Source organism: Chenopodium quinoa, unplaced genomic scaffold (genome assembly GCF_001683475.1).
Source record: "Chenopodium quinoa cultivar QQ74 unplaced genomic scaffold, ASM168347v1, whole genome shotgun sequence".
Taxonomy (NCBI): domain Eukaryota; kingdom Viridiplantae; phylum Streptophyta; class Magnoliopsida; order Caryophyllales; family Amaranthaceae; genus Chenopodium; species Chenopodium quinoa.
This window is the reverse complement of record NW_018742951.1, coordinates 4,013,379-4,026,106: the sequence shown is the minus strand read 5'-3', so window position 1 is coordinate 4,026,106 and position 12,728 is coordinate 4,013,379. Positions and strand designations below refer to the sequence as shown.

The following is a 12,728-nucleotide window of genomic DNA, read 5'->3' as shown; positions in this document are numbered from 1 at the left end:
CTATTGGTTCCATTAAGGATCTTATATCTGAGGGACCTAAGGTGATGAGATTGACCATGTGGCGTCCATTGCTGATTCCTCTCCAGGCCACAATGTTGATGATCTAGTTATAGATGCTGGAGATGGGAAGGATGGGCCTCAAGCTTAGCTTGGCTTTTGTTCTATGTTGTTCTTTGTTTTGAAACATTTGTTTTGGTATTTTTGAACTTGTGTTTTACTTTTCTCAAGGGAGTCAGGTTTAATGCTTTTGACTTTGAACTTCAGATGCTAGGTTTCTTTGAGTAACATAGACTTTGGCTTTTACCTTTATTGTACTTTGAGTTTTGCTTTTGAATACTTCTGATTCTTGCTTTGGATGTTTTTGGTATCCGGCGTTTAGGCCCGTGGTTCGTTTGTACCTTTGGCAGGTTGAAGCAGTACCTGCATCATACGGGTTAGGGGTGGCTGTTGGTCTAGCCAATGGCCCTTCGATGCTTAAGTTAGTACGAGTTGTGATAGAATAAACAAAGAGAAATTGAGAAAATTTGAAATTACTCTTTATTTTTGCTCAGTCCTTGTTACTTTGCACCGGATCTGGGTTGCACCTAGTACTTAGGTTATTTTCTTTGATCAAGCAAAACAACGGATTAGAGCTGACCATTGGTGTTGCCATCAATGGCCCTCTAATGCCTAATTTAGTGCTGGTTTTACGGAGGTAAACAATCTAGGAACAACTTAGAGACAACTTAGAAATAACTTTGGAAATAACTTTAGAAATAACTTAGAAATGATGAGGTTTCAAGTGAGCAGCGTTCCAGCTTCCGGATACCAACTTACCCTTTGGTGTGGCTAACCTGTAGACCCCTTTGCCAATTACCCTGTCAATCTGATATGGGCCTTCCCAAGTTGTCCCCAGTTTACCTGCATTGAGCTCTCTGGTGTTTTGGAATACTTTTCGTAGAACCCAATCTCCTACTTTGAATATCCTGTCCTTCACATTCTTATTGAAGCTTCTTGCCACCATTTGTTGATAGGTAGCCATCCTTATGTATGCCAAGTCCCTTCGTTCTTCAATGATATCTAGGTCATGTGACAACTCTTCGTTGTTGCGCTCTGGGGTCAGTAGACCATACTTGGTTGTTGGAGTGGTGACTTCTGCAGGTAACACTGCTTCACATCCGTATACCAGCGAGAAAGGGGTTTGACCTGTAGCTTCCCTCGATGTGGTTTTGTTGGCCCATAGGATCCTTGGAAACTCTTCTGCCCAATTGCCCTTTTTTACTTTTAGCTTGTTCTTCAAAGAGCCAATAATTACTTTGTTGCTAGATTTAGCTTGTCCGTTTGCTTTCGGATATCTAGGCATTGAGGTAATACGAGTAATGTTCCATATTTCACAAAAATGTCTGGCTGGGGCACTTATGAATTGGGATCCACTGTCACAGACAATTTCAGATGGGCATGCCGAATCTGCAGATTATGTTAGTCCAAATGAAGTTGATTACTTCTTTGTGTTTTACCTGTTGGAATGCATTTGCTTCTATCCACTTGGAAAAATAATCTGTTAGAGCTAACATATAGACCTTTTGACCTAGGCAGGTGGCAGCTTGCCAACTATATCCATGCCCTATCTCATGAAAGGCCATGATGTCAAAGTAGGATGCAAAGGTTTAGAGGATTTGTGAGTGATACCTGAGTGACGTTGGTAGCTGTCACATTTACTTACATACCTGTGTGCATCATTGCCCAGTGTTGGCCAATAATAACCATAGGTTAATATCCTGTTAGCTAGAGTTCTTCCACCTGAATGAGCTCCGCATTCTCCATCGTGAAAGTCCTTGAGTATTTTCTTGTATCTATCTTCTTCAATGTAGCGTTGCAAGACATCTCTGGTTGATTTTTTGATCAGAACACCTTGGATGATCATGTACTTGGATGCTTTGAATCTGAGTGCTCTTGCTTCGGCCTTGTTTTCAGGTAGGATGTCATGCTCTAGGTAATAAAAATAGGTTGAATCTAACTAGATTGATTTGCTATGGGTGCAACAATGTTAGGTTCGGTAGGTTCATCCTTGACAGGTTTATGTTGAGCAGGTTCAGGGTGTTTGTGCTGTTGGGCTCTGGCTTAGCAGAATCTAGATTGATGGGTTTTTGGTGCTTGGTTCTTTGTGTTGATGGAAGGTGCTAGTAGGTGGATTAAAGGAATAGATGAGAACTTGGATTTCCTTAAAGCTGATCTTAGGTTAGCTAGGGCATCTGCTTGTGTGTTCCGGTGTCTGGGTATTTGTTTAATGGAGAAGGTAGCAAATTTGGCTGCTAGGGATTTGGCAAAGTCTAGGTATAAGATCATCTTGGAATCCTTAGCTGCGAATTCACCATTCATCTGACTTGCTACCCGAAGAGAATCACAGAACACCTGCAATTTGGAGGCTCCAAGATCTTTCGCTAGGTTCATTCTTGCAATCAAAGCCTCATATTCTGCTTCATTGTTAGTAGCTTTGAAATTATAACAGACAGATTGTACCATCATGTCCCCCTGTGGCGACTTCAGCACTACACCTAGACCTGCACCTCAGAAATTAGACGATCTATCCATATACAAAGTCCAGGTTCCTGGGTCTACGATTTGGGTAATCTGCTTCACTTCTTGGGCTAGTTGCTATTCTAGGTTAGGGCAGAAGTCAACCACAAAGTCAGCTAGAGCTTGTGACTTTATAGTTGTTCTTGGTTCATATTTGATGTCGAATCCTCTTAGTTCGATCGCCCATTTGCTCATTCGACCTGTCAGTTCTGGTCTGCGTAGCACAACCTTGATAGGGTAGTTAGTTTTCACCACTATTGGGTGAGTTTCAAAATAATGACGTAGTTTCTTGCAAGTTATTATTAGTGCTAATATTAGCTTTTCAAGGGATGAGTATCTGGTTTCAGCACTAAGGAGAGTTTTGCTGACATAATAGATAGGTAATTGTTGACTTTCAGCTTCCCTTGCCGAGACAACACTTACAGCTTGAGTGCTAACAACAAGGTAAAGCTGCAAAGACTCTCCTTCAGCAGGTTTAGATAATAAAGGAGGCGACATTAAATAGAGTTCCAAGTCCTGTAGGGCCTTCTCGTGGTCATCAGTCCAATCAAAACCTATATTTTTCTTTAAAACATTGTAAAACAAATGGCATTTATTTAATGACCTCCAGATGAATCTATTTAATGCAGCTACTCTACTTGTCAATTTCTGAACCTCTTTAATATTTGAGGTGATTGAAGATCAATAATAGTACGTACCTGATCTGAGCCAGCCTCGATTCCTCTTTGAGTTACTACATAGCCTAGGAACTTACCTGCAGATACTCCAAATGAGCATTTAGATGGATTCAGCTTCATCTCGTATTTTCTCAACACGCTAACAGCTTCGTTCATGTGGTCTACATGGTCAGCTGCTTTCTTTGATTTCACTAACATATTGTCGATGTAGACCTCCATGGTGTCCCCTAGCTAGTCCTTGAACATCTTGTTAACTAGTCTTTGATAGGTAGAACCAGCATTCTTCAACCCGAACGACATTACCTTGTAGCAGTAGATTCCTTTATCTGTCATGAAGGCGGTCTTCTCTTGATCATCTAGATACGTTAGGATCTGGTTGTAACTTGAATACGCGTCCATGAATGTGAGTAGCTCGTGCTCGGCTGTAGCATCTACCATTGAATCTGTATGAGGCAGGGGGAACGGGTCCTTAGGGCATGCTTTATTTAGATCTGTAAAGTCAATGCAGACTTTCCAGGTTCCATCTTTTTACTGACGACGACCACATTAGCTAGCCAATCTAAATACTTAACTTCCCTTATCTTTCCGGTATCTAGTAGCTTCTGCACTTCTTCATTTATATTCTGGTTCCACTCTAGTGCAAATTTCCTTCTCTTCTACTTCACCGGCTTTATGCTCGGATCTACATTGATTTTGTGAGTAATGACTTCTGGATTGATTCTTTTCATGTCTCGATGAGACCAGGCAAAACAATCTGAATTCTCCTTCAAGCACTTTATGATGGCTTCTTTCTGATCTGCAGGTAATGCAGCTCCGATCATGACTATCTGATCTGGCTTGGATTCTTCCAGCACCACTTCATCTAATTGCAGCTCATTTAAACGTCCAGGTGTTGGATTTCTACTGTAATTGCTAGATTGAGGGTCCATGGGGTTTCATGGCGATCTGGTAGCATTCTCTGGCTTGCTTTCTATCTCCTTCGACTATTGCTACCCCCCACGGACTTGGAAATTTTAGCAGCTGATGATAGGTTGATGGGATAGCCTTCATTTTATGGATCTATGGGGTTCCCACTATTACATGATAGGCAGTGTTGCAATCTATCACATAAAACTTATGCATCATATTGACGCCTTTTAGCAAGGTTGGCAATTGGATTTCTCCTAGGGTATTCATGGCTTCACCATTGAACCCGACGAGGACCGTAGACCTCTTAATAATATCTGACTCTCTGAACATGGCTTAGTCTAAGGCATCTTTGAATATTGTATTGGCCGAGCTTCCATTATCTACCAGCACCCTTTTCATTAAGTAATGACCAACATGGAGGGAGATAACCAGACAGTCACGATGCTTTTGCTCATTGAATCTGCTCTCGTCAAATATTATTTTCATTTCATCTAACGCTTTTTCTTCTTTGCTGGGATAGGTTTGAGGGATGCTGGAAGCTGACGTACTAACCCTTGGTATCTTCTTTGCATTGGAATAGGTCATTCCAATTATGCTAGATTCGCTTGCTATGGCACTGATTACGACGCTCGAAGGGGGCAAAGTTGGCGGACCTGGCAGGGCTTCTCTTTTGATTTCAGGTCCCTTTCCTTTCTCGATTAGGAGATCTTTTAGGTAACCTTTTTTGAGCAACCAGGCTACCTCCCTTTTCAATCCGTTACATTCATCGGTTTTATGCCCATGATCTCCACGATACTCACACCACCTGCATTTATCTTTCTGGTGGTCTGACTTGTCACTCTTTCTGGGCCAGCTCACAGGTTACCCGATTTCTTTTAGAGCATTGACTACTCCGACTATATCGGTATCAAATCCGTATGATTGGATGTTAGGATGATCTTCTGGTTTTGGCCTGTTGGAGCCTTCACCTACTTTTGAATCTGACACATTGCTTACATTATTGCACCTCGGATTATCACGCTTGTTACTCTGCCTGGGTCCAGAATATTGATTCTCGGAATACCCATGTAACACCCTAGAAATTCCTTTCCTTTAAAATACCTGTTTTGCTCTTTTTAATATACAAAATAGGAAATTCTAAGACATTATCGCCACCGTGAAAACGGCTAAGGCAAATATCAAAGACACATAGCGGAAGGCTCTCTTTAAAAACCAATCAAAACAAATCAACTTAAAAGAGTCAAACCAACGAAAGTAAAGTTAGACCAAAGTCAAACGAAGTCAACCTACAACTTGGAACCATTGTAGGCCCTTATTAAAACCGAAATAAGACTTAAAAACTTTGTGTTAGTCTCACAAGCAAAATATATGATAATCAAAACCATAAATCACATCATATTCTTACATAAACTAAGCATGATTCGCTCTTCACTCATGCCCATCATGAATATGCTTCATCACCTGACAAGCTTCTCTTCACTTTGTCCCCACTACTCGCCATTAGAAATGTGTCGTTGTAGGGCAAAGATAAAGACAAGGCCAAACAAACATACAAACACACAATCAGCAATGCTGAGTACATAAGCGTAAAAAGTACACACTAATATGCTTTAATCCAATCATCACACAACTTACCTTGTTGCACCTGTTTACAAGCATACAACATACAACATATCCAACTAAAAAATCACTAGATTATTTATTTAGTTTGATTACGCATCGAATAGGTTTCCCCCTAACCTGCCCCAATAAAGGGGTGCTAACACGGGAGCTAACCGTGCCAGTATAAAAGAACCACTCGTAAGTGGTGGAATTCCTGCGCATAATAAAAAGGAATTCAGCATCCTATACTCCTAGTAGAAGTTATGGTCAAATATAAAGTCGCATAACTCCCCCCATATGTTCATACTCGAGGTATATACGTTCCAAGAGTTTTGGTGCGCAATCTCTTTCACTTTACATGATTTACATATTTTTAGTTTTGGTGATGACTCTCAAACCATAATAATATCAATCATAATGAATCATCAAAGCAATCAAACACACCAATTTAATTGTTGAATAATTAGTGACCACATAAATTAAATGTTGAATCCTTTTTAAACTACCTCGGCGTTAAATAACACCTTAAGCGCATAAAGCACCACAAATCCTATCCCTCGGTGTTTAGAACACCTTAAGTGCACTTAGGCGCCAAAATATAATTTAATCCTCGTATACATAGACACTTAAATAGCTCCTTTCTCATGCTTATAATAAAATTCTCTTTTAATATTCCAACCTTAATTAAACACTTAGTTTAATTAAACATGCTCTCAATCATGCCAATAATAAAAGTGTGGTTCATATTCAACATGCCAACATAATTAATTTCAATCATCCATTAACCACAAATAAATCATACTTCACAAATCAATCGCCAACATTAAACCAATCAACAATTCCAACCAATACCTATCATGATACTACCTTGGATCCAATTAAACAAAGCCTAGCATGCTTATATACACTTAAATAATTACCGAGTACGCGAACGTACCTCGAATATGATCTCAAAATCGCCACGACTACACGAAATCACTCACTTGGAAATCTCCTACAATCCAAAATTACAAAGAGACATGAATACGTATTCAATATGAATTTCCAGCAATATATACGCTCTTTAAATCACTTATCAACCCTCTAAAATAAGCTGAAAATTAATTTAAAACCCCTTCTTTTATTCCCAATTAATGGGTAATTAAAAATCCTTTCAAGAAACATAATTCCAACCCTTATATAAAAATTGTAGCTTTATAAATACATGTAAAATTGTTGTAATTATGTTTAAAAACACCTATTTCAATAATACTAATCATCTACAATCAAATCCCATCAATATACATTAATTTAGAAGCCTTATATAATATTTTTTGTTGAAGCCGCACAGCTACACAACAGGGAGGGGGCTGCTGCCGCCCTCCACGCTAGCGGCTGCTGCTGCTGGAGGCGGTGGCCGGCCGGTGGGAGGTGGTGGTGGCGGCCAACCACCTTGTGTGTGCGTGTGGGTGTGTAAAAATAAGGGGAGGGGGAAAAATTAAGGGAGAGAAAATAAGAGGAGAGAGAGAAAGAGTTTACCTTTGGGTATCCTCCACCTTAGGCAAGATCTAACTTGCTCATAAGATGGGTATTTATACCCCCTCTCAAAACCCTCCCATTCTTAAATTCTCTTTTGACCCTTAATGGTCCCTTATCCTATTCAAACTAGTCATTTGACTTTCTTTAAATACCATTGACTTTAAATTACCTTTTATAAAATAATATATCCCAAAGTTTCTAAATAATAAAATAAAATATTTCCAAAATCATTAAATAAATAAAAATGGACCTATAATTAATTAATAAAATACCAAAAATAATTCATTTCAAATTATTAAATGCTTCATAAAATAATGATTTAAATTAAAATACGTATAAAAATACGTGGTATTACTGTCTACCCCCCTTAAAAGAAGTTTCGTACCGAAACTTGGGTAACGAAAATCAAACCTTTTCCTCACTTTGTATAATATTGTTGTACTCTTTTGACATACTTTTACCTTTAATGTCCACTTGAAATCAAAATTACTCGAAATAACCGTTAAAATTGTGCAAAAAGCACTAAAATAACTGGAAATATAGGAAAAAAAGCGAAATTCTACCGCATTCTTTCCCCCTTAAAGGAAACGAGTTACATCCCCATAACTCAACATACCTCAAACACCTCAAGGTATTTCTTTTTCATCTCATCCTTGGCTTCCCAAGTTTCTTCTTCATATTCTTGGTTAGACCATAGTACCTTAACAATCTTAACTTCCTTGTTGCGTGTACTACACACTTTACTGTCAAGGATCTTGACAGGTCTTTCCTCATAACTCGATTGTTAAGCTTTGATCTAACTCAATTATTTCAGGTTGTAGCACATGTGACTTGTCAGGTATATACCTTCTTAACTAAGATACATGAAATACATCATGCACTTTACTTAGTTCCATAGGTAAGGCCAACCTATAAGCTACTTTGCATATCCTTTGTAATATTTCATATGAACCAATATACTTTGGGATAAGTTTTCATTTTCTTCCCAAATCTCATGACACCTTTCATTGGTGATACCTTCAACAAAACTTTGTCACCAACTTCAAACTCTTCTTCCCTACGCTTCAAATCTGCATAACTCTTTTGACGATCTTGTGCTGCTTGAATATTAACTTGAATCTCTTTTACTTTCTTAACGGTATCCTCGATCATTTTAGGCCCTAAAATCATTGTTTCACTTATGTCACTCCAACATACTGGGCTGCGACACTTTCTTCCATATAATGCCTCAAATGGGGCCATGCCAATGCTTGCATGGTAACTATTGTTATAAGAAAATTCAATTAAGTCCAAGCTATCTTCTCATCCCCCTTGGAAGTCTATGACACAAGCTCTCAACATATCCTCCAAGGTTTGAATAGTTCTCTCAGTTTGTCCATCTGTTGCAGGGTGAAATGTTGTACTCATCTTTAGTGTTGTACCAGAGTTTTCCTGCACACTCTTTCAGAACTTTGAAAGAAACCTAAAATCTCTATCAGACACGATATCCTTTGGAACTCCATGTAACCTCACAAAATTCTTGATGTAAGCTTTTGCAAGTTGCTCCATCTTCCAGGTCTCCTTCATTGGTGTAAACATTACAAATTTAGTAAGTCTATCCACCACGACCCAAATGGTGTTATTTCCACTCTTTGACTTTGGGAGGTAAGTCACAAAGTCCATCAAAATACAATCCCACTTCCATCCAGGAATTTCCAATGATTGCAAAGTTCCCTACGGTCTCTTGTGTTCTATTTTAACCTTTTGACAATTTAGACACTTTGTTACAAATTCCGCAACTTCATTCTTCATTCTAGGCCACCAATACATCTTTTTCAAGTCTTTGTATAGCTTGTCCCCTCCTGGATGTACTGAGTATGGTGTATTATGACCTTTTTCCATTAATTTTCTCTTTACTTCCTCACATTTTTGCGGTACACACCATCGACCCTCGTACCTTAAACTTCCATCTTCATGAATTTTGAAATCTATATCCTTCCTTTGCTTTATTTTCTCACGAATCCTATCCAACTTAACATCTCCTGCTTGGTTCTCCCTTATCTCATCACATATTGTTGGTTGAATACTCAGATTCACAAGTATACTCGCTGGTACTCCCCATTCTACCACTTCTAAATTCATTTTTCTCATTTCCCTACACAACTCATTAGCCACTATCAAAGTGTGCAGTCCATGACTGGTCTTACGACTTAGAGCATTTGCAACTACATTTGCTTTCCCTTCATGGTATTGATGTCCAAGTCATAGTCCGTTGTAAATTCTAACCCATCTCCTTTGACGTGAGTTTAGATTTCTTTGGGTGAAAATGTACTTCAAACTCTTATGGTCTGTGTAAATCCTACATTTTACCCCATACAAGTAATGCCTCCAAATCTTTAGTGCAAAAATGATTGCAACTAATTCTAAGTCATGAGTAGGGTAAGTTTACATCATGAGGTTTCAACTGTCTTGATGCATATGCAATCACCTTCCCATTTTGCATAAGCACACATCCTAGACCATTCTTGGATGCATCACTATATACATCATAGATTCCACTATCATCTGGCAATGTAAGCATTGGTGCTGTAATCAACTTTTGTTTTAAGGGTTGGAAAGATTCCTCACACTTATCATCCCACTCAAACTTCTTGTCCTTCTTCAGTAGAGAGGTCATAGGCTTAGCAATCTTAGAAAAATCCTTCACAAAACGCCTATAATACCCTGCTAAACCTAAGAGGCTCCTAATGTTAAACACCGTCTTTGGTGTAGGCCACCCTTTTACTGCCTCAATCTTTGTTTGATCTACTTTTACCCTATCCTTGGACACAAAGTGACCCAGAAATGCTACTTTCTCCAACCAAAACTCACACCTGGAAAACTTCGCATAAAGCTTGTTTTCCCTTAAGGTTTGCAAAATTGCCCTAAAATGTTCTACATGTTCCTCCTTATTCTTTGAATAAACTAGTATATCATCTATGAACACCGCAACAAACTTGTCCATAAATGGATGGAACACCCTATTCATCAAGTCCATGAAGATTGCTGGAGCATTCGTCAATCCAAATGGCATTACTGTGAACTCATAATGTCCATATCTTGTCCTAAATGCAATTTTGGGAATATCTTCGCCTGCAAACCTCAGTTGATGGTATCCAGACCTTAAATCAATCTTAGAAAACACAGATGCGCCCCTCAATTGGTCAAATAGGTCATCAATCCTTGGCAATGGGTACTTGTTCTTAATGGTGACCTTATTTAACTCCCTATAATCAATACATAACCTCATACTCCCATCCTTTTTCTTAACAAACAACACTGGAGCTCCCCAAGGCAAAGCACTTGGTCTAATGTACCCCTTTTCTAACAAATCCTGCAGTTGCTTCTTTAATTCACTCATTTGTGCAGGTGCCATTCGATATGGTGCCTTGGAAATTGGTGTTGTTCCTAGAACCAGCTCTATTGTGAAATCAATTTCCCTTTTAGGTGGCATTCCTGGAATCTCTTCTGGAAACACATCTAGAAACTTGTTCACCACTTCTATGTCCTCAGGCTTAGCTGCCTCTTCATGTTCTAAATTCCTCACACTACAAACGTATACTGGATGCCCCTTCTTAATATACTTTGCCAACTTTGACACAGATGTGATCCTTGGGCACTTTGTCTCACCATGCTTCCAATAGGTCACCAACTCACCCTTAGTTGTACTCATTTGTACTTTATGTGATCGACAACTAATCTCTGCACTATATTTGCTCAACCAATCCATCCCTAAAATGATATCGAAGTTACTTAACCAAAATTCAATGAGGTAAGACAAAAACACCTTTCCCTTGATCTCTAATGGCACATCCTTAAAAGTTTTGGTACACTGTACTACCCCTCCCATAGGAATAACTATGGGTACATCTATGTCATCTAAAGTTTTCAAACAATGTGATAACTTTGAAACAGTGGTTTTTTAAATGAAAGAAAAAGTTGCACTGGAATCAAACAAAACTTTAACAGGAATAAAGTTAATAGAAAAAGTACCAGTAATGACATCCTTTGTAGTATCAACTTCGTGCCTACTGATCACATTTAGTTTTCCTGGAGCTCCACTCTTCACCTGATTATTCCCATTATTGTTGCCTTTCACCCCATTCTACTGTGCCCCTTTGTTCCCTGAATAGTTGTTGTTTCCCTGAAAGTTCCTTTGAGCCCCTCCTTGATTATTGCCCTGCTTGTTTCTATTAGAATCTTTAGAGAAGCACTCATACTCCCTATGTCCCAACTTGTTGCAAGCACGACAAGTGACTAAGTTGCCGTCATAGTCTCTTCCAGGGTGATTATTCCTGCACCTCCTACAGAAATAACGCCTTCCTTCCTTATTATTTCCCTGGTTAGAGTTCTTAGCACCTCCATTAAAGTTTCGTCCACCTTGACAATTATTTCCTTGGAAATTATTGTTGTTTTTGTTGTTGAAGTTATTGTTGTTGTTATGGTGGTACTTTTGCTTCTTGAAGTTGTTCTGGTTACCTTGTATGTTTCCAGTGTTTTGCCCCATCTCCTTTCTCTTTTCCTTCCCTTCCACCTCAGCTAACTCTTTCCATTTCTTCAACTCCAACGCATAAAGCTGTGCAGATCTCCCATACACTTCATCCAAGGTTTCGAACACTTGTCCACACAGCTTTAGCTGCAAATCAGTGGTCAAACCGCTCTCAAATTTCCTATCCTTTGCCTTTTTTGTAGCCACAAACTCCACTACTACATTTTTTATCTATTGCAACCCTTAAATCCGTTGCATTAGGCGTCAAAATCCGTGGTATTATGCCTAATGCAACGGCCATGTACCGTGGCATCTGCTGGCGTTGCAATAGGTCTAATGCAACGGCATATGACACCTAATGCCACGCCATCAATGATCCGTGGCGTTAGATAAATTCCTATTGCAACGGCAACATTATTGCCGTGGCAATAGCTATAATACCTAATGCCACGGTTTCCTATACCTAATGCCACAGTGCATATACCCTAATGCCACGGTTCCTATACCTAATGTCACACAATGCATATACCCTAATGCCACGGTTCACTGTACCTAATGCTAATAATTCAAAGTTTGCACATTGTTACCTATAAGGAAAATTACAAAATTAAATTAGAATTTTATTAATATGAATTCTAAGTCTTTGCTTGCTTCTGCTTTGCAACTCTGTGTGTGCAAGCTGCTGTTGGGGGTGTTTTGGTTTTGTCCAGCCTGCTGCTGGTTGCAGGTGCTGCCACTGGTGTACTGGTGCTGGCTGTTGATGCTGGATTCTGTTGCTGTGGCATTGCTGGTCTTCAGCTAGTCAGCTGCTCCTTGTCTATCTGTTGGTTCTGCCACAACCTGCTTTCTCCAGCCTGTTGCTGCTGATATCTATTGCTGGTTCTTGATGTTCCTGTATTGCTGGTGCTGTGTTACTGGAATGTTGTTGAGGTGTTGCTGGTGTGGCTTGCTGGCTTTGG

General features: G+C 39.3%; 2 protein-coding genes across 2 annotated transcripts; both read right to left on the bottom strand.

The window, feature by feature from the left end:
* Positions 1-8,204: 8,204 nt before the first annotated feature.
* On the bottom strand, positions 8,205-9,383 carry LOC110728632. Its single transcript, XM_021908277.1, has 3 exons — positions 9,003-9,383; positions 8,725-8,822; positions 8,205-8,523 (listed from the first exon to the last, which is right to left on the bottom strand). The coding sequence occupies exons 1-3, from the start codon at positions 9,381-9,383 to the stop codon at positions 8,205-8,207; spliced, it is 798 nt and encodes a 265-aa protein (XP_021763969.1).
* A 2,002-nt stretch (positions 9,384-11,385) lies between these two features.
* Positions 11,386-12,070, bottom strand: LOC110728631 (putative uncharacterized protein DDB_G0283051). The gene is made up of 2 exons (XM_021908276.1): positions 11,981-12,070; positions 11,386-11,916 (listed from the first exon to the last, which is right to left on the bottom strand). The coding sequence occupies exons 1-2, from the start codon at positions 12,068-12,070 to the stop codon at positions 11,386-11,388; spliced, it is 621 nt and encodes a 206-aa protein (XP_021763968.1).
* Positions 12,071-12,728: the final 658 nt, after the last annotated feature.